The following is a 25,656-nucleotide window of genomic DNA, read 5'->3' on the forward strand; positions in this document are numbered from 1 at the left end:
CATGTCCATTAAAAAAAAAATAAATAAAAAACCCACCAGTGACAAGAATGAAGACTGGCGTATTTCTCTAACCTAAACATAGAAAGGGGTTAGCTTCATTTTCTTAGCGAAAAAGACAGCCATCCTCTGACTTTGAAGAAATCAAGTCCCCCTAATTGTGGCTTTTGGACTAATTCCAACACATCTGGTTTTCAGCAACTACGGGCATAGGGAGGAAAGAGAAACGCAGTGTAAGGTCCTGCAAAAGAGCACCCAACAAGCGCGCTGACAGGTAACAAATAAACTATTTTACTCGGATAATTGATAAGTTCAGTTCTACAGTGTAGATTGCAGCCTTTCCCAGCAGTGTATAAGACAAATTTTCAATTTCTTATTCCAGGCTCAAGGGCTCACTTGTTGCTTATACTTGTTATTTTTAATTATAAAACCAAAGTAAACACACCATGTGTAAGAAAACAAAGCTGCTTCAAGGAGGAATAGTGGAAGACCCAAATTAAAATCTGATTTGAATTAGAAGTTGGTGATAGAAGTTGATGATTCCACAGCACAAAGAACAAGAACTTCCCTGTCACCGCTTTCCCTCCTGCAGAGCTGCTGAGAAGGCAAGTCCTGCAAACAGTGACATAGGGTGCTAACAAAAATACCAGGAAAAAAAATAAATTTCCCATGCATCTAGTGGTATGATCACACAGTTTCATCACAAATGACATAGGCTATTCATTTAAAATGAGATTAAATAAATCTTTGAGGCCAAGACTTTATGTTCTAGCGAGTCCTTGAACATTAAACTCCTATTAACACAGCGTGAGTTACGTTCAGCAATACCCTCAACTGCTTGTTCTTCGTGCTAACAGAACATACACAGCGTGCTATGCACAAGTGCCATCCTGACAGCAATACAAATGTCCATAAGAATACCCCAACTAATTTCCACCCATTCTCACCTTCTTGGAGATTTCTGATTTAAACAGTACTGAGTTTGACGATTAGGAAAAAAGGTGTATTTCAACAAGAACCATGGCAAATGTGAGGATTAAAACCCCCAAGTACAGCGGAGTAATGGCGCCACGTGTCAGCTCCTCCAAGGTACCAGGGCAACACCTCCCAGGTCTCTGCACTGTGGCCATGTAATCCACACCACCCCGCAACAGCAAAGCTGAGGACAGAATGTAAGGTAGAAAGTAAATCTGTCTTACAATTATCCTTAGAGTTAACTAAAAAGAAAATGAATAAAATGTTTTTCAACATCAAGATAAAATCACCCAAGTCCAACTTACTCATTACTGTCTAGTTCATGTTCAAGTACACAGTATCTTGGATATAACATACAAAATAAGTGAACAGACACTCATCTTAGGTTCTTAATTATGTTTTCAAACTCAGTTATCAAAATACCCAATAAAGAGGGATTTAAAAATAAGCTTGCTTTTATTTAATGCATTCAAATTCCTTTTACTTTTGTCACTCAACAGCTGCTAAATGTCTACCGAGTGCTAGGCTCTTGACCTTCCCACTGAGAACAGCAATGGAACTGGACCTGCTTTTAAAGAGAAAGGGGTTAACTATGCAGCTTCAAGGAGGTTCACACGCAGTCCAATCTAGAGAAAGAGGAGAAAAGACCTGGCAAAGTTTTCAAGGGCCCTTCTAATGCCTGGTTACGTGAAAACTATACCACCTTCTCTTTTTACTGTGAGGACAAAGTCGAAGACCCAAGGCCTTCCAGCATTTTCCTGAGTGATTTTACCTCAGCTCCAACTTCATGGGAAAATACGTGAGAAGCAATGAACAGCAATTCACAGAGTGGACTCCAATGTGAAATAACCATGGCAAATTCAGAAGGAAATTGAGAAGAGCTTAAGAAACAGTAAAAGTGTGCTCTAAGAAAAATAAAATTCAGAAACACCACAGGGAGATCATCAGTCGTGGGCATGTATGGCTGGAACAGCTCCAGGGGCCTCAGTGGACAAATGGAGCCTGCTTCCTTATAGAGAGTGCTTTGCAGCTGAATCAAAGACGACACTGAAGATATGCACCACCATCGTTCACTTGACATGCACATGACTTTGGTAACGTTCTCTATCAGTCACTGATTAGGACCTTAGGAAAGCAGCATGGCTGATTTAGCCTAGAAAGTTAAGAAACACACGCAAATTTTCACTGAGTCTCGGAACAGAAAATGCAGACCACCAAATAAAAACATTAAAAGGAGTTAGAGCCACTGAGCATGCAAGAAAAAAGGGAGGCAAGAAAACCTGCTCCTAAAGAGCCGTTCCCCCAACTAAGCACAGTCTTCACCTTGTCACTGCTCTCCTTAAGACACAAGCGCATCTGACACCGTGGCCATCCTCCACCACGGAACAAAACCTTTCATCTTTTAACTGGGAGATTTATAAATCAGAATGGCAAAACTTTTAGTTTTTACTAAATGCCAGGTCTTCTAAGCATGTGATCCAGTATCAGTTTTTTTTATTTACAGAAAAAAAAAAAGTTTTTTGATTTCTGTTTCGCTGCCTTATGGCATGGATTTAAGAAACTCCTGTATTACCTGAAATTACCTAACTCAAGACAGGAATCTGAGTGTTTATAGATTACCACCTGCAAAACATTCATGGGATGGAAATTCTTTGCCTAATTGTTCATTTGTTTTGGCTGATGAACTTCTTAAAACTGACTGAGGAGAAACCTATTCCTAGAAAGCTGAGCAACCCCATCCCTTTCACCGGACACCCTGGCCTCCTCACTACTCCTCAAACAGGTCTGGTCCCCTCTGGCCTTGCAGCCTTTCCTTGTACTGGCTGTTCCTTCTACCTGGCACAGTCTGAGCCCAGGTCTCTGCCACAGGCTCCCTGCCTTTGCTCAAATCATACCTTACCAGCGATGCTACCCTGACCACCCTATTTAAAACTGCACCTCCTCAGCACTGCATTAGTTGTTCTACATTTAATTTCATATCACATACCACCTCTAACATACTATATCAGTAGCATAGTAAGGATACTATGTTTATTATTGGTCACCTACCTCCTCCCACTGGAATGAAAACTCCTGCAAGGTGGGGCTCTTTGTTTAGTTCACAATGTATCCCAAGACCCTAGAACAGTGCTTGGCACACAGTAGGTATTCAAATATTTATTGACTGAACTCAAATGCAAGATGTTGCTCATGATTATAATCTGAAGAAAGAAATTTACTGTGCAACAGAGAAAGCATTTTCTATTAAAAGAAAACACCCCACTATTGCTTTTAGTGTAGTAAGAACCATAAAAGGCCATTTGGAAAAAATGGGAAAAGATAAATTCCTGTGAAAACTGTGTGCATAGTAAATCAATATTTAGACTATTATTTTCCAGATATACCAACCAGTGAGTAAAGGTAATCTGATTCCAGAGGGCAAAAGGATTTCAGCTTTAGCTTATCCTCTGACACCAATTGAATATTTTGATATAGAAATTAAATTATCTTATTTTTATTAAGTCGAGTTCCTAATATCTAAGATATAAACTGATTTTTTCCCACACAAGGATATGTTTGTTGATTTTAGAGACAGGAAGGAAGGGAGAGAGAGGGTGATGGGGGGGCAGAGGGAGAGAGAAACATTAATGGGCTGCCTCTTGCACATGCGCGGACTAGGGATCGAACCCTCAACCTAGGGATGTGCCCTGACCAGGAATCGAATCCACAACCTTTTGGTGCACGGGACAAAGCCTCGACCGAGTCACCAGGCCAGGGCTAAGGTGTAAACTGATTTTAAAGGTGGATTCTTAAAGCAAGAACTCTGTCTGGCAAATGACTCAAGGGCCTCAGTATTTAGGACTAAGAAATGAGTTTCTCAGATTTTATATATTAAATCTAAAGTATTTTATGACTAGAAACTTTGTTAGCAGCAAAAGGGATTTCAAAACACAACTGTATTAAGTCATGGTTAAAATCATCCAATGGTCTCTGACTGTGTTCAGTAAAACTCCCCATCACGGGTAAGGGACCACGCATTATCTGGCATCTGCAGCCCACTTGACAGCATCCCCTGCAGCCCTCTTGTGCGCTCCCCAGGCATCAGAGCCACACAGGACACATCGCAAACATCCCTGACTTACACACGGAACTTGGCTTAAGAGTGACATATTCTTCAAGTGCCTCCACCCCCACCTCATCCTTGAAGTCTCAGCTTTATGCAGAGTGTTCATCCACCCCTTTCACCCCAAGGGCTGCATTTATACTGCAGCCCTTATCTGCGTCTCTTAACGCTTGTGATTACTGGTGTCTCCCACGGGAACACAAGCTCCTTTAGGGCAAATACAGTGTCTGTATTATGTGTATTATCACGTCCACAGCCCGGAGCAGTTTACCCAATGAGTGAATGTTCAAATATTTGCTGACTGCACATGTGTGTATCTACAATGACTTAAAGACTAGCAGACCATGGATACTTTCAATTTCATGAGCTGTAAAAAACAGGATGAGGACTTATGGTCAGGATGGTGGAGGAGGTGAACACTGTGCTTGCCCCTTCCTATGACCACAACTAAATTATATAACAGCTGTCACTGAGAACCACCTGAAGACTAGCCGAACAGGATCCCTAAAACTAAGAATATACACAGGAAGCCACATTAAGACCGGTGGGAGGGGCAGGGATGTGAAACAGGCAGGTCCCACACCCAGGCGTGTGGTTAAGAATCAGGAGGGGTATCTGGCTAGGGAGATCCCACCTGAGGTGTGAGGGGTCCTAGACTCACACACTGGGCTTCCCAGACCAGGACACCAGTGCTGGGAAGGAGTCCCCATAATCCCTGGCTGTGGAAACCAGCGAGGATTGCATTAGAGAGACAGGGCTGCTAGAGACTTAGGCATTGCTCTTGAGAGGCTCGTGCACAGACTCACTCCTTCCGAGTTTCAGGGCAGGGGCCACAGCTCAGAAAGTGCCGGAACATACAGGGAGGAACTGACAAGCTTCAGAGTCAAGGCCAGAGGGGCAGGGGTCCAGGGCAGCTCTCTCCAGGGATGGGAACGCTGACAGACACCACTGTTCTTTTGTTATGTTCCCCTCCCTCCCAGATGGCAGACACCACATCTGAGTCTTCATTAACCTAACACCCGTGTGCCCTGCCCTGGTGATTGTGAGAACCCACCCCGAGCAATCTGTGCACCCAGCCCAAACCTCCTCCAGTGGCTTCTCCACACGAGCATCCTGCCTTGGCTCCTTCTGCGGACTTCCCAAAAACCTCTGAGGCCCACAAACTGCAAACAAACAGCAGCTGGTCTCCGAGTGCCCTGCACCTCTTGCTAAGTGACCCCAATCCCCGCTCTACTGTTAAGACAAGGGTCTCAAGGTCCCAGCATTTGTTACTAAATGCTACTCTCGATAAATGGTACCCAACTGTAAGCTGGGTATAACCAACTGCAAAGAAAAAATTACCCAAATACCGTGTACGAGCAATGGCTAGGCCTCCCTTCAAGGAGACAGAGCTTCGGGTGTGAGTCCCACCTCCTTTACTAGCTGCAAGTAAATACACCACCCAAGGACAACATCCTGTTCTTGAATAGAACACTCCCACTGGCAAACCTGAGCTCAGTGGCAGAAATGGCAACAGGTCTCTACTTCACCTGACGGTCACAATCCTGGCATAAGCGGTGGCCAGTCTAGGCTTGGAATGCAGCTTCAACTAAGCAGTCACAACCCTGGTACAAGTGGCGGCCAGCTAGCCTCATTTCACAGCATGGCCTCTCCCAAGCATCTCCAAACTCAGAGCACGATGCAACCAACTGCAGATCACTTCTAGATCTTACTAGGCAGGCCGAAGCCAGATACAAGTGATGGCTGACCTTGGCCCGCACCAGAGCCTCTCCCAAGAGGCCCCAGACCCAACACACCTAGTGGTCAGCTTCAGAAGACACCAGAGCATCACCCAACCAGCTCCACAGACACCAGAGCATCACCCAACCAGCTCCACAGATGACACACCTGGAGGGCAGACCTCTGGCCCCAAAGCCCCACTAAAAAGTGACTCCCACTCCCTGGCATCAGCCCCCACTCAACAGCTTGTCCACCCTGGGCATGGCCTGCCTGGACAGCCAGTTAGCCTGAGGACCAACCCCACCCTCTGAGTTGACAACAGCAACTAAGGACCAACTACAACAGGAGGGCACACATACCGCACGTAAGAAACACCCGGGAGCTTTCTGCCAGTTGAACAGAAAATCAACAGACAAGCTATTCAGAGAGACCAACAAGGAAATGGCAGCCGTAAGTGACACATTAGACCAGATGGACTTAGTTGAGATTTTCAGAGCATTTCATCCTAAAGCAGGAGAATATACATTCTTTTCAAGTGCTCATGGAACATTTTCCAGAATAGACCACAGGGTAGGCCACAAACCAAGCCTCAATAAATTTAGGAAGACTGGAATCATATGAAGCATCTTCTCTGACCACAATGGCATGAACTAGAAATCAATTACAAGAAGAAAAGTGAAAAACACAGAAACACGTGGAGGCTAAACAACAAACAAAACAGAAACAAACCGACAGACACAGAGAATAAATCGATGGCTGCCAAGTGAGAAGGGGGATGCGAGGATGAGTGAGAAAGGTGAGGGATAAGATGCACACACATCCAGTTACCAAATAATCACGGGATGCAGAGTGCAGCACAGAGAATATAGGTGACAATGCTGTGATAACCGAGTACGGTGTCACATGGGTGCTAGACCCATCAAGGTGACCGACCACTTTGTAAGCGATATAAAGGTCTAATCATTACATTGTTCACTTGAAAAACTTTTAAGGGAAGATAAAAGAAACAGGATGAATGGGTAAAAATGTAGTATTGTTTCTTTTAAGTCAAACAAACACAGGCTGTGACTTACACCCACCGCTCACCTATGTAAGCCGCTTATCTTTATGCATAAAAATTTCCATCTGCTTTGGAGCAGCCTTCTTAATCTTTTCATTTTCTCCTTCCCAACTACATGAAAAGAAACCAAGATCACCAAGTACTGTGCACAAAGTCCACAGAGTTGTTTATAAAACAGAGCTACATGCATTTCACTGAACTCAGCCCACTTCTGCAGTCTTCCTATGGCCTGGCCATGATTATATTCTGTGTATGCTTGCAGAGTAGAATGACTGGAATTGTGTTAGTCACAAGTTGTGGAGTTTTCATGTTCAAATATCTGTTAAATGTCAGGCACTCTTGCCAATACTTTACAAATGTTCTTTCTCCTGTGCAGCAGACACTATTATCATCACACATCACAGATATCATTGATACTGAAATCGAAGCTCAGAGATGTTACGCACTTTGCTGAAGGACACACAGCTATTACACAGTAGACACAGGATGCTGACTCAAGTTCATGTTGTGAAGACACAATGCAATACTGTCTCATCAAGGATGATAAAGACCATAAAACCATCTCTCTGAGGGCCATTCCCTTAAAAAGTCTCTACTTTTTAGGGGAAACAGAACTGTCATCAAATATTTATTGCATAAGTGCTAAGTTTAATATGCATATCTGGGGTACAGAGGAGATTAGCGAATGTGCCTGAGGAAGACCAAGGAAAGCTTTATGGGAGACACATACTCTACAGTGAACTTCAGTGGAATTGTTAGCACTCAGCTCCCTTTAGATGTTGCAAGCATCTGACCTTCCATTTCTCATCTCCTCCGGATACTGTCTTTTCCTTTTCCTGGTTTCCCTCCGGTCCCTCCAGTGGAAGCCCTTCTTCCTCTGCTCATCCCTTAAACGCTGAGTCCGGAGTCTACTTGGCACTCTCCAGTCTATTCACTCCAAGTCCCTTCCCTCCCCACCTCGTCCACCAAGCAATTGGAATACCAACTAAATGCGAATGACTCCCAAATCTGTATCTTCAGCTCAGATCACTCCTGTGTTTCAGACACGGGAGATTCCTACTCAAAAGTCTCAGTTACACAGCTCCTCGCATGCAAAGGTCCTTTAAGACAGTATGAGACTTCACACTTAAAGGTCACGAACCAGCCCAACGACCTGTTCCTCATCATGTGCTGTAGGTCTCTGAAGGGCAGAACAATCTCTGGGTGAGAGAATCACAGGTGGTTACTTCCTGCTTTCTGCTTCAAGGGCCAACGCAAGTATTTACTGACTTTGAAAACAGTCAGGTCCTTCAGCAGTGTACTTGGGAGCGCATTCCTTGCATCAGTTCCAACACGCCCTTGAAGAACAAGGGATGGGGGACCAAAGGCAGTTTAGGAAAGTCGGGAAGCCTAAGCCCTTTAACAGGCTCGATATTCTTTTCAGTATAATTTTAAAAATAAAAACTGAAAAATATTCTTTGACCTGCAAATGAACTGAGAGATGAAAGTATTATTTAGGCCTGAAACAAAAACCTGAAAGCTCAAAAAAAAAAAAGAAAAAAAGGTATTAATTACCTGTCATAGAGGTCACCAGAACTACTAGAAAGGTGAGACTGACTCAGAAGAAACTGCTTTAAAAGCACTGCTTGGCTGCAGGTAGCATCAGTCTTAAAAGTGGCCAGTAAAAATAATTGAGGAAAAAAAATAGGCTACAGAAAAACGGGTTAAAGAGACCTAGTAACTTACTTTCTCAAAGAACGAAAGAGGTCAGTGCAAGACCAAGGGAGAAACCATAAGAGCAGCCACGGCTGGAGGGAGGGGGGCGGGCAGCCTGGGCCCCAGGGACGAGGACCTAGCCTCCCCTCTGGAAAAAGAAACAGGTCCGAGGTAGGCAGTGCAGGAAACGCGAAGGGTACAGCGAAGGAGAAAGAGCACGTGACAGCGGCCCTGCAACCCCATGGGGACAGGACCACCTGGATGTTCCGGTCCACATGGAGAAGCAGTCTGAATGCAGCTCAAGCACCCCAGTCTCACCTTCGCACCAAATGAAAACAACTGCACTGTTGAGAGCATGCCCCTGCTTTTATATCATGAATGTTCTTACACGTAGTCCCTCTTCCTGTTTGTTTTTAAAAAACACCTTTCTTTCCTCATTTATCTTAGTACCTCAGTAATATTAACTTTTAAAAATATATAGCATGTTTCTACAGCAGAGAAAAGAAAGCAGTGGTACCATTCTAGTGACTGAGGGGAGTGAGGAAAATGCAGTGAGAGGGAACTGGGAGGGAGTGGGCAGAGGGCCAGCGCCTGCCCAGTCCCCAGGGACGTGACTTCGTGGGGTCTATGCCACTGTGAGGAAGCACTGACCTCCCACCATACACAGGCTCTGCCATTATTTCAGCAGAAAACTGAAGAACTGTAATTATAATGGGTTTTCCTGGAAGCTATCACACCCACATAACAATAACAGATATTATGAAAAGAGATCAAAGAAAAAGAAAATATGGGTAGAAAAAGCAGATAAATAATAGAAGAAAATTTCCCAGAACTGAGGGACACAAATTTCTAGAATGACAGGTTCTACTGAGTCCATCATCATAATATTCCACCACACCAGAGACAGAGAATATCCTCAAAGCTTCCAGTGAAGAAAAAGGAAAAAACCAACAAAATAAGGTCACATAAAAAGGATTTGAATCACTTGTGCATCTAGCGCAATCACAGAAATAGAAACAAACAATGCTTTCAAAATTCTTAGGGAAACTTATTTTCACCCCAGAATTCTGTAACATTTCAAACTGTCAAGCAAGTCTGTGGGCAAAATAAAGTCATTAACATCATTCGAGTACTTCTTAGTATGTAAGGACGTACACCAAGAAATGGGACAACATGGTGCTGGCCTAGGAGGGGCGCAGAGGCAAGCTGCTGTATTGCATTTGGGGCATAGTTCTTGATAGAAAAGAGTGAAGGGAGGAGGAAGAAGATACTGGGCTCCCAGAAAAAAGTGGAAGTGAAGCAACTGAGGTCACAGAAAATGTTACTGGTAAGGATGTGACAAATATTTTGAAGCATGTGGGAAAAAATCTGCTGTAGATATTTGGGGAAAAATTTGCAGTAAATATGTGGAGGGAAAAAAATCAGGCAAAGGACAACCTAAACACAATGAAGAATATCTGGCAAAGGTATAAACACATCAAAACGGCCTGTTTTAACCAAAAATTACAATAGAGCTGTGGTAGGGGTGGAGGATATGGAAAGGGAGAGAAGTGGTGGGAAGAACTAAGTCCTGATCTATCTACCACAGCAGGAAATCAAGGGGTCAAACAATGCGGGGCAGAGAACAGAGAACACCACTGACATAGCAGAGGAGTCAGAAATCAGAAGGTAACACCTGCAGAAAGAGGGAAACAACTGACTGCTTGCCTCTAGGAAATGAGACCATGTGGCGAGAAGGACAGAGGGAATGGTTTCTGGGTTTTTTCCCACTGTAAATCGTTTAATACTGACTTTAAACCATACATGAATTACTTTGATAAAAAACAAAGTAAGCCCTGAACAGTGTGGCTCAGTTGGCTGAGCTTCTTTCTGCAAAGTGTAGGGTCCCTGGTTCGATTCTCCATCACGGCGCTTGCCTGGGTTGTGGGTTGGGCCCTCAAGTTGGGGCACACGTGGAATGGATATTCCTCATGTCAATGTCTCCCTCTCCTTCTCCCTCCCTTCCCCGCTCTCTGAAAATAAATAGCCCCGGCTGGTTGTGGCTCAGTGGATTGAGTGCCGGCCTGAGAACCAAAGGGTGGCCGGTTTGATTCTCTGTTGGGGCACAGGCCTGGGTTGCCGGCCAGGTCCCGGGTAGGGGGTGCATGAGAGGCAACCACACACTGATGTTCCTCTCCTTCTCTCCTTCCCTTCCCCTCTAAAACTAAATAAATAAAATCTTTTTTTAAATAAAATCTTTCAAAAAATAAAACAGGAGAAACAGCAACATTTAAAATTTGCCATTTTTCTCTATATTTTTAAGTAACCTTACCTTCTGTGTGATATATTCATAAACAAAAGAACTTTCAGCCCAGGCCCCCAGGGTGCTTGCTGAGCAGGAAAGGGCGAGGCAAACTGGTCCCTGGGCCCTAACTTACAATTCACAGAGTCACCATGTCCAGAGGAGTGATCTGTAGATGTAAAGGCATCTCTGGTGATTCTTATCACCGGGGAAATGTTGACTAGTAGGTTAACCCAAGATACTCGCTATAGTGCCTAAGAATAAAAACACTGGTAGTTTTTCTGGAGAAAGAACTTGTAGGTTTTGTTGTTTATACGTCCTAAGAAAAATTTGAAGAATTAAAAGTCTTTCCTTGGTATCACAGGAGTCTTAGCCCGTACTGGGAACAGTAAACTCAGCAGAAATCTGGTTTTCCAAACCAGTTAACAGCAGCTCAGGTCTCCTCAAAACAGCTCCTGGAAGTTAATATCAGTAAATTCACTTATCATTAAAGCCAACACAGCATGCTCCACTCACTGACAATTAAAACATAGCAATCCATACCTGTAGCTTATTGTTTAAAATTTCAAGTCATCAAAGAATAGGTTTATTCAACTTAAGCAACTAGGTGTTGCAAACGTCTTCTTAAATTTCTCTAGGGATCCTGATATCCTCTGGCTTTTAACCACCGCATGGTGAATATCCCTCAGTTTTCCATTGCTCATGCTCTGGAAACATGGACTCCATGTTCACCCTTCTGGTGTGTGTGCCTTTTCCCATAAGATGCCCTGGTCATCTTCATTAATATAAATGCCACAAACACAGCTCTTTGTAATCTTGAAAATGCTCTAATGTAATGGTCTTATTTTATACTCATGAAATGCTACTAACAATTTGAGTGTCTGCTACATCCTAGGCACCACATACATTTCTTTCGTGTCTCATCACAGCACTCTTACTAGACACGTGTTATTAATTCCACTGCTCATATGAAGAAACAGGCTGAGGTGCAGTCACGCAAGGACTAGGGACTGCCCCCGCCTTCTGGGGGCTGCCTGCAGGTCTCCTCCAGGAAGCGACAATCGTTTCCACACGTGCCGTGATATGAAAAAGTTTGGGAAGTACTGGTTTAAGGTACACCTGCTTTGATTTATTACTCAAAAGCTGAATAGAAATACAATGAGGAGCATTAGTATAACAGAATATCTTTAAAATGCTGGTATGGGGAAAAGAACAGCCATGTTATAGGTCTATGCCACTGATTTCTAATAGTTAAAAAATTTTTTTTGTTGATTCATCTGAGAGAGAGAGAGATAGGTATTGATTTGTTGCTCACTTATTTATGCATTCATTGGCTGATTCTTGGATGAGCCCTGCCAGGGATCGAACACACAACCTTTGTGTATCAGGACAACGCTCTGCCCAGCCAGGGCTCTGATTTTTTTTTTTTTCTGTCTGCACTCCCTCTGCCATGCCCTACATAGGACATCTTAAGGTATATTCCAACACCACTCAATAAAAGTAACCTCCAAATATAAATGTTAGTTCACCTGGCAGTAACTTTAAAGTCTGGGGTAGAGAGCAGAATCCTGGTTCCCCATGCCCGTGCTAAATGTATTTAAGGGATGTCTGAAGTAAATTCTACTTGTTTAGAAGGAAAAGTACTTAAGTGTTAGTGGAAAAGCTTTATAAAAGCTTAGAGTTGGAAGGATCTTTTTTTACAAGACAAAAAAAATTGAAGCCCAGGTTATTCAAGTTCACAAGCAGCTGAACTGGGACTAGTCCCCAGATCTCCCAGCTCCCAACAACTGCACCTTCTAGGTCCAGCGAGCCCCGCCTAATCGCTTCTCTGGCTCTTTCTGAAACCATAAAACAATGTCCAAGTACTTCCTGCTCTTCTGGGAGACTGAGCTGCTGGTTAATCTACAACTTGCAAATCATTGTTCAAGAAGCCAGAATTTAATCTTATGCCATTAGTTAAACTTAAATTTGTGATATTCAAACACAAGTTCCTTCTTTAGCCAGTCCTTGTTCCTATCCGTGCAATTGAAATGTAGCTTTGTTTTTGTTTAGGTCAGGAAATACCCTTAAAAATGAATAAATTCTTTATATTGTTATTTGGGGGGCACTTGATATATTATGATATACCAAAATCTTATAGATCGTGGTTGCCAAAGGGGAAGGATTACGGTAAAGGAGGGCAAATACATAGTGATGGAAGGAGGCCAGACCTCAGGTGATGAGCATACAACGGAGTGCACAGGTGCATTAAAAAACTGTGCACCGGAAATTTGTTATTAACCATGGTTACCCCAATAAATGAAATTTTTAAAAATGTAAGTATACCATGTTTGAACTCCATAAAAATGAAGAGACCACAAACAGAATTTTCTTCCTTGTACTGAGCAAACAATCCAGATGAAGAATCCTCAATGAAAGGAAGAATGTGAGATTGGTGCAGAAGTGGGTAAAATAAACTGCCTAAGATAGGATCACCTGAGTGAGGAAGGAAGCAACAGAGCTTTAAAAATAAATAAAAGCAGACATTGTATTTGCATAAATTCTTGTACACTTAGAGAGCAGCTACTTTCAATCACCAAGTGCCTGGACTCATAGGAGAAACATTGAGGAAGTTGCAACTTCTGTACCCATATTGGCTAAAACTGTACTGTGATGCCAAGGAAACAAAAGACTTTGAATTCTTCAAATTTTTCTTACAACAGGAAAAACTTAAAAGATCCTTCTCCATAAAAAAAGTGACCAGTGTTTTTATTCTTTGGCTCTACAGTGTGTTCTTGGGTTAAACTGAAACCCAAGAACACAAGCTCTGTGTCCCTAGCGATGACATCGGAGTTGGTTCTTCATTCTGTTTCCTGCCACAGAAGGCCAATTCTGCAAGAACAGCTACCATTTCTTCAATGCCATTAAGGACAGATGAAGGCAAAAATGGGGTTTCCTGGCCCCCACAAAACCATGAAAGTACTATACCCAAAATGGTAACTAGAATTAATGCAGTGATGTAAATTAAAATCCCGAAGTCCAAATTTCAGAGTTCTTGGAAAAGGGGCTTCATGTACCTAAGTAATACACAATGTGACTTTTCAGTGAAATTAAAACCTGGGTCAGGGGCATACAGGTAAAAGGCAGTCATTCTTGTAGGGTAGAACCTCTCAACTTTCACAGATCTATGTCTTGCCTGTGAATTTGTGGGTGGGGGGTGTGGACAGGAGAGAAAGAAGTCGTTTCCCAAACTCACTCATAATTCTCTGGAATTCTACCCCAATCACCTATCTTACTACAGAAACATACGCATGCTATCTTTCCCACTCTTTACAAATAGTTACTCCCACCTCCATTCTTCAGGTCAAAAAAGCGACAGAACTAAGACAAATCAGAATGTTCAGACATACCTAACGCATGTCTCTGATGCACTTCCTCTAATGAACATCTGTGAGGTTCCAGTGCCAGACGTGGGAAAAAACAAATGAATGGGTCCTTAAGGGACCCACAGTTCAACAGCAGCAGCCAATGGTGCCTCTTGACTTGTACAACTCGAAATCAATTCTAACTCAAACGACGGGTCAGTGTAGGGAGAAAAGACCCCGGAATGAAGCATAATGGTCTCCTATCGTCTGCCTGGATTGCGGCATCCTAGCGGGTTTCCCTGCTACCAAAGCCCTTTGCTTTGCTTTTCAATCTGTCCCGCATTCATCTGCCAGGTTCATTTCTAGAATTCCCCTTGCAAGGAGTCTCTCTTCTGTTCAAGAAGCTCTAAAGACTCCTCACTACTTATCACATCTAATTCAAAGTCTTCAACTTAAAGTCGTTTACAGCCTAGCTCCACTTACCTGTTTTTGGAGGGCTGGCAGGCAAACCTACTTCTACGACCTGCTCTAACTCCTCACGTAGCCTTCCTTCTAAGCAGCCTTGAGAAATTGTTTCCTCTTTACGGATCCAACCTTTTTCACAACTCGGCAACGGCTTTCTTCTTAACGAACGGCAGGTACGTTCCACGGTATTTTTAACATTACCATCCCAACCAACGTTCATCTTCACAGAAAGTCGCATGCAGTGCGGTCACCGGGGGTCCCAACATTACGTTTAGGAAAAGAAGAAAAGAGGAGGATTTGGGGCGATTGCAAAGCATGGAAGGGAGCGTGAAGGAACACACGGGGAAGTCGATGCTCGGTGCTCTCAACCTTTTCTTCGCAAGGAGTCCCAGAGAAAAGGGTAGGCAGGGGGAGAGGAGGCTACAAGAAATGAACTCTTCTTCGCAAAGGACAGAAGAAACTCAAGGGGTTCCCTAGGTAGGAAATCGGACCGGGGACCCCCGGATAACGCGAGGGCTCTCCGTCATCCCACGGGGAGGACAGGTTACCACGTATAACAAAGAGACTAGGAGTCGGAAGGTGACAAGAGATCCGGGCATCTCCGCAGATCGAGCGGCAAGCAAATGGACGCGAACGGACGGGACGCGTTCCCCGGGACTGGTCAAACTCCGGGAACCTGGCTGCCAAGACGCGCGAGCCGGCGCCTGAGGAGGCTCCGGGTCGAGCGTTTGAGGGCATCGCTCTGCGGGGGTGGAGGGGGTTTGGGGTGGGTTCTCTTCCACAGGGAAATACGGCCTCCCAGGGCAGAGCTCTCCGACACAAAGACCGTGGGACGTGAAGTTAACGCTTGAAAAGCCGGCATTTCCCAACCCCAGCCGCGCTCACCGACACACTCACCCGGACCGCTCCAGACGCCGCCGCTCTAACTGCAGTTAACCACACGCGCAGGCGCACTTAGCTTGCACGGCCACGTGACTAGGACCGCTAGTCCCACCCACTTCCCCCACCTCCCCGCCCCCACCCTCCAGCCCCTCGGCTCCCAGGCCCAAGCCTGGACCCACGTGAGTCGCTCAGCCGCCCAAACCGCCTCCCAAGTCAGGTGGTCTTGCCTTGACCCGCCCTCCTCGCCAAGATGGTGGCGCCCAGCTGTCCCGCGCGGCCCCTCTGGGTTTGGAGCTCCGGGCAGCGTGTGGGGAGTCTCCTTTCTCTCCTCTCTAAACCATTTTGTACCGCAGCTGCTGCCTCTAGGCCTCTGGATGCCCAGCAGTTAGCGGAGAGGCTCCGAGCCCAGAAACAGGAACAAAAGAACAAGGGGCCGGTGAGTCCGGAGTGAAAGAGTTCAGCTCCCATGAGACTGCGCTCAGTGGCGAGGAGTGTCCTGTGAGACCTCGCTAGTCGACGTCCGGGTCCGCGATGGGAGAATGGGGGCTGGCGGAACACGTGGAGGAAGTGGTTTGAGGGGTAAGGTGTTGTACTGCGGGCTCGGTGCTAAGTACTCCCCCCCTCAAATTACTCGGGAAGGGGCGAGTCGAATGCAAAGATGACTCCCTCCCTGCTCAGATTCTTACCCAGACTTATGGAGGGTCTTCCCCACCAGGCATTTCCCATCGCTGTTTCTCTTCCCGGTAGGTGCCCACAAACTCCGTCCAGCGGAGAGTGCAAGAACTAGTGCGGTTCACACAGCAGCTGCAGCGAGTCCACCCCAACGTGCTCGCTAAGGCACTGAGGCGAGGGATTGTGCATCAGGACCAGGACCTTGTGGTCATCAATAAACCCTATGGCCTCCCCGTGCATGGTAAGGACCACGGATGAAAGAAGGGGGACCGATGCCGCTTTCAGCCACAACTGGGGGCAACACTCACACATAGCTTCTGGGGCTCTCAGAAGCCTTGCGTTCAGAATAACTTAAGTTTTTGTGCACTGCTGTTCCACGTAAGGCACTATTGAGGATAGTGAGATAAGACAGTCTCCACCCTCCCGACGTTTGGCAGTCAGCAGCGGTTTACGGCACACGCTGTGTGCAGACCTCTACAGGGATTGCTGTAGGAGAATATAAAGGCTGTGTGATTTGTCTTTAAGTTATTTACATCAAAACTGGGGAGGAGGAAATAACATAAGGAAAAAGTGTAGCCCTTGTGGGTGTGGCTCAATTGGTTGGGCGTGATCCCCCCCAGATGGAAGGGTCCTACCTAGTTGGATTCCTGGTCAGGGCACATGCCTGGGTTGCGCCCAGTCCCCAGTTGGGGCAAGTGCAGGAGGCAACAGATGGATGTTTCTCGCTCACATTGATGTTTCTCTCCCTTTTCTCTCCCTCCTCTCTCCTCTCTAGAATCAATAAAAAGAAAATGAAAAGTTAGGAAAAACATATATGGGGTGTGTGTGTGTTGGAGTATACCCAACCAAACCCTGGGGTATCTAGAACTTAATGGACACTAGAATATTTTTGAATAAATGCTGAATGTAGGTGTTAGAGACAGCTGGAGTGAGTCAGGAAGACAGGAAAAAATGCATTTGTGGAAAGAGTTTTGCTGGGGGGAAAGGCATATTTTTGCTGGAAGAAGAATGCTTTTTGGGGAGCTGTGGAGACAGTTGCACATAAAGGCGGTGAATTAAATGTCGCCAAGTGTCTTGTGTGGGTTTGTTTCTCTACTGATGCTCACAGTAGCTTCTTGCCTTCTCATTTCCCGTGAGATAATTACACTACAGATATTTACATCTTATAGATGAGAAGGATTAAGATTAGAAAGATTAGCAACCTTTCCAAAGTCAATGGCTACTTAGGAGAGTACACAGAGTAGAACCTAGAAATATCTCGCCAGGAGGGCCTCATGGTCTTGCATTTCTCACTAGGGTTTACTTAACAAATTCTCCAGCCTTTGTTTATAGAGTAAAATATCAGACCTCCTCATTTTAATTGCTGATTTTATTGTGAGTACATATACATAAGTAGATTTAAAGAGTGGTTATGCCTGAGGAGAAAGCCCCCTGCTCTAGGACAAAGCTTCTCAAATATAATATGCATGAGTTACTCAGGCATCTTGTTAAGTACAGATTTTGATTAATAGTCTGGTTGGAGGCCTGAGATGCCTTTCTAGCAAGCTCCTTGGTGTACAGATGTTGCTAGTGCCTGGACCGCATGTCAGTAATAAGGCTCTAGAGAGCATTGGTAGTTAATCCAGGAAAGGCTTCATTTCCCCAAGTAGTTCTTTGGTGGGATCTTCTTGTGACCACTCAAACCTCTGTCTTTTCCATCCATAGGTGGCCCTGGGGTCCAGCTCTGCATCAGTGATGTACTACCTGTCCTGGCAAAGATGCTTCACGGCCACAAGGCAGAGCCCCTGCATCTGTGCCACCGGCTGGACAAGGAAACCACAGGCGTGATGGTGTTGGCTTGGGAGAAGGAAGTGGCGCACCAAGTCCAAGAGCTGTTCAGAACCCGTCAGGTGACAAAGAAGTACTGGTACGGAGCCCGCCGGCCGAGGGGGTGGAAACGAAGGCAGCCCTTTCTGCTAGTCATGCGCTCCTACAGCAGCAACTCCTGGCGACAAGGCACTGTGCCAGGACCTGTGGGCAGTTAAACGGTATAGGAAACAGAGTTAGTGGTAGAACATTATTCTACTCTGATAGAGTTGTGGTTCCTAATAACAGCTATACATAAAATCATTGAAAATTAATTATACAAGTAATACATGATTTTTCTCCTGTGGCAAAACAGTCAACCAACAAAGATGATATACACTTCTAGAGATTCCACCCACTGTTACCATTTTTGTCCCTTCCCTTAGGGTAGTTTGGGTTTTATTCCTTTGGTCCTTAATATATTTAGGTATGTGTGTAGTGTGTACAGTGTGTGTGTGTGTCTACAAACATATGTGTACATACATGTATCACGTACAGTGTACATCGTACTTTGTTTCTCCTTAACTCTGTGTCATGGGGAATCCATGTTAGTACATACAGGTTTACCTCCATATTTTTTTTTAACATTTTATTTATTTTTTAGAGAGAGGAAGGAAGGGAGAGAAACAGTGATATGTGAGAGAAACATTGATTGGTTACCTCCTGAATGCCCCTACCTGGGGACCTGGCTTACAAGCCAGGCTTGTGTCCTCACCGGGAATCGAACCGGCGACCCTTCAGTTTTCAGGCTGGTACTCAGTCCACTGAGCCACACCAGCCAGGGCTACCTCCCTTTTGTTTAACAGAAGAAAGATACAGGAGCAAAAACAATACCTACTCCTGTCCCCCATCTACTCGATTTCCTTTTCGGAGGCAGCCACTGTCACTAGTGACTTGCTGCACTCCCCGGGTTTCACCGGGCACGTACAAGACGCACGGTACAGACAGCAGCATATTTTGAGCTGTTTCACATACTGCTTTTTTTATTCGGACAGTAGATCTCGGAGAGCATTCTGTGGTGTAATTTAAAGCTACCTCCTTTTTAATGGGTTTGTAGCATCCCATTGTGTGGATGTATCATAACTGCTTTATTGACAGATAAACTGCTTTATTTTTAGGTGACCCCATTTTTTCCAGAACCTACTTCAAAGAATATGTGAGTCTCTCTTCAGGATGAATCCCCAGAAATGGAATTGCTGAATGGAGGGGTGCACCCATTTAATGGGTGAGTCCTGCCGCCCAGATTGCTCTCCGAAGTGGTCATGTCAGTTTTTATTCTCACTAGCAGTGGCGAGTGCCCACCTCCTCTTATGCCGGACTGATGCGCTGTTAAATTTTTATTTTTGTTTTTTTACTGATTTTAGAGGGATAGAGGGAAGGGAAAGAGAGAAACATGGATTTGTTGTTCCACTTACTTACAAATCCATTGGTTGCTTCCTGTATGTGCCTGACTGGGGATCGAACTTGCAATGCTGGTGTGTCAGGATGGTGCTCTAACCAGCTGAGCTACATGGCCAGGCCCATTGTGTTTTTTAAAAGGTTTGCCAATCAGACAGGTGAAAAAAGGGGAGGGAGTATTTTATTTTCAGTTCCTCTATGTATTTTTGACGCTGACTTTTTCAGGTTTATTGTCTGTTTTGAGTTTCCCTTTCTGTAAGCAGACTGTTTCCTTTGCCCATTTTCTTTTGGGCTGTTCGTCATTTTCTGTTTGATTCATAACTATTCTTTTTGTATTTTGGGTGAGATAATGCATGTGAAGTGTTCAACACAGTACCGAGTTCATAGTAAAAGCTGACGTTAGGAAAACCAAGACTATTATCATGTATACAAGTAATCAAAATGTAAGTCTATAGAAAAATTGTTATCTTGTTTGAATATTCTTCATGAACGTCCAGAATTGGTGACCATTCTCAGGGATAAGGCTCACAGAGGGCTTGAAGTCGGTTGGTCGGGTCGTGATGAAGGAAGGGGTTTGATCGACAAGATGAAGAACGATGTTCTAGGTGGTGGGAGCGGTGCGTGCAAGGGGTGAGGCAAGCAGTCCGGTCTGCGGTGGCCGGTGGTGGAGGTAGACTGGAAAGGCAGGATGGAACCTAGTTAATGATGGCCTTACCTGCCAGGTGCAGGAAGTAGAAGTTACAAGTGGAACACAGTAGGAATGATTAGCTTTTGCTGATAGCGACTTGTTACGTTATAGTTTTGGTTTGAACCTTCCCAGCAGACTCTGAATTCCTTGAGAGCAGGGATTTTTGTCTTGTTCATCTGTGTAGAATCAGTGCCTCTCCGAATCAGTGCCTGTTCACATTTGGTAAACATTTACTGTCTGACCACTTTGGAGCAGTGATGTTCGGCGATCAGGAAGGGTGATGGAGTAGTAACGACCCAGTTGAAGGGTGATAAAATACACCCACTAGCAGCCCACACCCAGACTAGCCCACAGTGGGGTGTCCAGGATGGGATGCATTACGTCCGAGTGGGTGTTTCACAGCGTGGTCGGTGGCGCTGTGGCAGGCCACCTGGTCCCCCAGAGGACTGCTCTGATTTACCTGGAGAGGCGTGGCCGTCAGGACAGATGACACTGTCTTCTGCCTGTTGTGACCCAATGACACGAGACCTCCCACAGGAGTGATTCTGAGTGAGCCACTGAGTTGCTGTGGCTTCTGTGATGTCTTTGGACTCAGCCCCTCCCTGGTTATCTGCCTGGCAAACAGGGCAGGGACGGTCGTGTGAATTTTGTTCGTTCATTCATTTATTTTTTTTATTTATTTCACATGTGATCAGAACTTACCCTCTTTTATTATTTAAAAAAGAAAAACAGGATGCAAAAATCATATTACTCTAATTTTATTTTAAATTTTACATACTCATTTTTAATGACTGGCGTGAAAGACCATGTTGTTAATATAATTTTTCTCCCCAACTATTCTGCAGTTAACACCTATTAGTTTAGGAGTAAAAAAGATACGTTTGTAAGAATAGTATCTAGCTCTAAGGCTAAGCACTGTACCAAGAGACTATTTGGAACCCTCAGACCTTAGGAACTGACCACAGTGGGTCCTCCGTAAAAACCTCTAAGTAGCCAAACCCGGAGAGTGCCTCACTCGTGTCTGTGGCCTAAGCAAGGGTCTCTGTCACCCCAGGGCCGTCACCGTGCGCGTCCCGGTCCCCGAGGCAGGAGTCGTGGATATCCCCATCATCGAGAAGGAGGTGCCAGGGCAGCAGCAGCACCATAAGGTGGGCGAGCTGGCCTGGAGGGAGGGGCTTTTTGCTTGGCGCTTGAAATCACATCTTGCTATCTTTGGCTTCAGATGACGCTGTCCCCAAGCTACCGCATGGACAACGGGAAGATGGTGAGAGTGCGGACTAGCCGGAACGCACACGTGGCTGTGACTCAGTACCAGGTGCTGAGCAGCACGGCCTCCTCCGCCCTCTTGGAGCTCCAGCCTGTTACTGGTGAGAGGGCCACCCTCCCTGGTGGGAGGGGCCGCCGTTCTGCACTGTGTCCCAGTGGTGCCAAGCTGCACCCTGGCCTCCGGCTGGGCGCTGCGCCTCAGAGCAGCTGTCGTTTGAGAGTGTGCTTCTGGTGCTAATTGGAGGCCGGGAGCTCCCATAGGGATAATTCTTTAAAACAGTAGGTAGCAGAGGGATATAGTAAATAGTTTGTTTACACTTACTTAAAAATTTGCCAAGTGATTCCTCGAAAAATTAAGTGCAGAATTGCCATGCGGTCCAGCGGTTCTGCCCCAGGGCATCTGTCCAAGAGAACTGAGCAGCGCAGGGCTCCAGAAATGCCTCTGTGCACCAGGGTTCGCAGCAGTGCTGTTCGCATTGGCTGAGAGGCGAGAACATCCCAAGTGTCCACGGGCAGACGAGCGGTGAACAGAAAGTGGCCCATCCGTGCAGCGGGGTGTTACTCAGCCTTAAAACAGAAGAAGCTCCGACACCTGCTGCCCCAAGGATGAGCCGTGAGGACGTTAGCCCAGTGAAATGAGCCAGATGCAGAAGGACGGCAGGCACTGGGAGTCTGTCTCTGTGAGGTTCCCAGAGTAGTTGGCCTTAGAGAGACATGGTGCTCACCAGGGTCCGGAGGGTGGGGGAGGGGGAGGTGGAGCTTAGGGTGGAATGGTGACGGAGTTGCAGTTCAGGGTGACTCGGAATTCCCAGGGCTGGACAGTGGTGATGGCTGCCCAGCAGCGTGGATGTGCTTACGGCTGTGCACTTAGAAACGGTTCATAACATTCTATGTTATGTGTATTTTGCCACAGTAAAGGGTAAATGTGCAAAACAAAACTATTTAGTGTGATAAAATAAAATTATTTTTAACAAAGTCAGCATGGCAGTGGTAGACACTGAGATGATGGTGATGCTTACCTACCTCTGTGGGAAGTAGGAGCTGTTGGGGGAGGGGGAGTGTAGCAGTGTTGACAGTGATTGCCTCCTGCGAGCTTAGCGTTTGTCGGGTTCTTCTTCGTAACTTAATGTAGTTGGGGCTGTGCCAGCTCACGGTGCTTCGATTTAACATGATGAGACGCCGATGCCCCCATGATGAGTGGCCAGTGCTGTTTCTGTGGCCACTCGTAAGCTCCCCTTCTCTTTTCTAAAGGGATAAAACATCAGCTTCGAGTTCACCTGTCCTTTGGGCTGGACTGCCCCATCCTTGGCGACCACAAGTACTCCGACTGGAACAGGTTGGCCCCCCAGGTAACACGGGTTTCGCTCAGCATGCAGCAGGCGGAGCGGCCGAACTCAGGCTGTCCCCTTGTGATGGCCGGGAGTGGGTCACAGTGGGAGTGAATCACAGCAGGCCGAGCTGACGGTCTTCGGACAGGGCACCACCCCTGTTGCCCGGCCTTCAGAGGGGTTCAGACACAGTCAGCTCCTGTGCTCGGGGGGGGGCTCAGGGTCTCAGCAGAACCTTTCTGCTTCATGTGACCAGTGTCAGGTTTTGTTCAGGGGCCTCGGGCCGAGGAGGAGGCTTTCGGAAGGCTCAGAGCTGCCTTCCGTGCCGCTGTTAAAGAGCCACCACAGAAACATTCCTGTCTTGGGATGTTCTAGCCCATTCTCTGGAAAGGCCAGAGCGCTGGTGGGTAGAGCGTCCCTGGTGAGGCGGACTGCCCTTATACCCAGATCCCGAACCCGTCTGAGACCCGCTCGTAGGGGTGTCAGTGCTGGTCCCTCCCAGGGCAGGGCTTCCGACCTCGCAGTGGTTGGGGTGAGGTGCTGCCGGCGCCGCCCTCGACACTGCCTCTTCTCTGCGCAGAAGCTGCCTGCCGGCACTCTGAAGAAGCTGGGCCTGCCGCAGGCCAAGGCCCGCCACGTCCCTCTGCACCTGCACGCCCGCCAGCTGGTCCTGCCTGCCCTGGGGCCCCGGAAAGAGGAGCTCAGCTTGGTCTGCAGGCTTCCTCGCTACTTCGTTCGCTCCCTGGGCCGTCTAGGCCTGGAGGTGCCAAGTCGGGATCAGGTCCCGGACGACAGGGCTGGGCGTCCGGGACCACAGTGAAGGCTGTGGGGCAGCGAGGAGTCTTCGTTCTGTCAGTGGACCCCCCCCTCGGGGCAGACTCCGGAGAGCCAGGTGAGGAGCTGAAGTCTGGCAGCCCCGAGGCTCTTCCTGGAAACTGAAGTCTGTTATTTGCTGATACTCGAGCCACACTCTGGAAAAACCTGTGGGACGTCTCCCAGCCTCGGGGTCATCTTGCCAAGCTGGGAGAGAGCCCAGGTCCGGGCAGCGTGGGTCAGAAACTGGAAAAAGAGAACCGCAGCAGAGACTCTAGGACGGGCCATTTTCCTGCAGCAATAAGTTCTTGGTCTGTCGGGAGGGGTCCTGTGGTGGGAAACAGCGTGGTGGTGATCTGACTCTCGGGGAGACTCGGAAGCCGTCAGTCCTTCTCCTCACGGAGCTGCAGCGTCTGAGCAAACCCTTTCTCCTCTACGCTCCTCTCAGGTCTTCTAGACACGCAGGTCAGAATTGGGGGACACCCTCCGCACCAGCATGGGAGCCCTGCCGCGATGCTGGTCACAGGGCCTGTGAAGGGTGCTCGGTAGCGAGGGAGCCGGGCAGGCGTCACAGAGCAGTGTCGCAGGCTGGGTGTGAGGTTTGAGAGGAGCACACACGGCCGTCCAAAGTGGGCACTTGCCAGCTCCATCTGGGCGTTGCTGTGTGCGAGCAGCTACTCTGATTGTTCTTCAGTCAGGAAGTCAGGGTATTTAAGTGAAATTTCCTAGTGTGTTTTTAACTAAATCAGTTTTCAAAAAAATCACTTAGGTATCCAAGCAAATCATGCTGGATTTGGTCTGCAGGCTGCCTGTCTGCAGTCTGTGTTTAAAGAGTAGAGCAGAAGTCTGGGGAAAGGTGCCGTCCAGAAGGTTCTGGATCAGGCCCTGGCGGGGTAGGTCAGTTGGTGAGAGCATCGTCCCGACACAATGTGGTTGGAGATTGAATCCCCGGTCAGGGCACGGTTGGGAATCAACCAGTGGGTGCATAAATAAGTGGAACAACAAACCAGTGACTTTCTCCCCTCCCCCCTCCCTCTTCCAATCAGTAAAAAAGTAAAGTTCTGAATGAGTGGTTGGTGTTTCTGCTGCCTGTCCTTTCTGGACTGGGGCCTAGCTTTGGTTAATCTATAAGTGGAGGGCACTGCCATGGTCTAAAACCACCTTGTTTTGGAGGCGAGCCTCCTGCCTTTGGGTCTCGGGAAGGAGGTGGCCATGCTGGACAGCAGTGGGGATGGAGACGATCCGGCCTCCCTGCTCAGCTGTCCTGCCCGCTCCCCTCCTGTTTCTTGCGACCAGGAGGTGCACTTTACTCTGGGCTGAGCTGAGAAAAGCTGGAGGGAGAGCAGCTGGGGAAAAGCCCAAGGGCAGCCTTTCTGTGCTCCCCACTGGCCACACAGCTTTGTAAGCCCCGCCCCAGCCCCAATGCTGTTGCAGTGCATGACGGATTCACCTCCCAAAGCACAGGTGTGTGCCTGCATTTGCGTGCTCGAGACTTAAACATTGTGGCCATTGTTTCTACTTGTAGTAAACCGTGCTTCTCCAGATAAAGGTGCAAGCATGTGACACTTAGAAAATAGTGATAACTGACTTGGATTTAGGGAGACAAATGGCCAAGAGGACCCCTGGCCTTATCTGTGTTAGGAGAGACCCCAGACACCCAGGGAGCCACCTCAAAGAGCCCAGGCAGCCGGCTGCTTGTACACAAATGTGCTCGAGGTGCCCAGAGCCACGGTGGGGGCTGAGGAGTGAGGATGCCTCTGCTTTTTCCTGAGTTTCTTGGCCTTGCTGGGTATAGCAGCTGTGTTCAGTCGTTGAGAATATCTGAGAGAACTCCCACCCCCATTGGTATGGCCTGGGAGGCTGGTGGTACAGAGCAAGGGAGGTGGGCCCGTGCCCGAGGGAAATGCTGGTCAGAGCCAGCGAAAAGCCTGGATTTGCCATGGAGTCGTGTAATCAGTATGAGGAGACAATTTTCATTCTTTTTATTCGAGTCCTACATGAACATGATTTTTTAAATATATTTTATTGATTATGCTATTACAGTTGTCCCATTTCCCCCCTTCACTCCCCTCTACCCTGTACACCCTCTCCCACCCACTTGCCCCCCTTTAGTCATGTTCATGTA

At 46.8% G+C, this 25,656-nt stretch overlaps 2 protein-coding genes across 2 annotated transcripts in view; one reads left to right on the top strand and one right to left on the bottom strand.

Moving 5' to 3' along the window:
• FAM118B (family with sequence similarity 118 member B) overlaps positions 1 to 15,552 on the bottom strand; it is a 43,537-nt gene extending 27,985 nt beyond the window's left edge. Inside the window, 1 exon segment of the mRNA XM_045860373.1 lies at positions 15,525 to 15,552. The gene's annotated coding sequence lies outside the window, so the exon portion shown is untranslated.
• Positions 15,553 to 15,688: 136 nt separating this feature from the next.
• On the top strand, positions 15,689 to 24,600 carry RPUSD4 (RNA pseudouridine synthase D4). Its single transcript, XM_045860365.1, has 7 exons — positions 15,689 to 15,957; positions 16,269 to 16,434; positions 17,898 to 18,099; positions 21,179 to 21,272; positions 21,347 to 21,491; positions 22,642 to 22,739; positions 23,299 to 24,600. The coding sequence occupies exons 1-7, from the start codon at positions 15,772 to 15,774 to the stop codon at positions 23,536 to 23,538; spliced, it is 1,131 nt and encodes a 376-aa protein (XP_045716321.1). The 5' UTR covers positions 15,689 to 15,771; the 3' UTR covers positions 23,539 to 24,600.
• The last annotated feature ends 1,056 nt before the right edge of the window (positions 24,601 to 25,656 follow it).

This window comes from Phyllostomus hastatus, unplaced genomic scaffold, assembly GCF_019186645.2.
Source record: "Phyllostomus hastatus isolate PE091 unplaced genomic scaffold, TTU_PhHast_1.1 phas_scaffold_193, whole genome shotgun sequence".
Taxonomy (NCBI): Eukaryota; Metazoa; Chordata; class Mammalia; order Chiroptera; family Phyllostomidae; genus Phyllostomus; species Phyllostomus hastatus.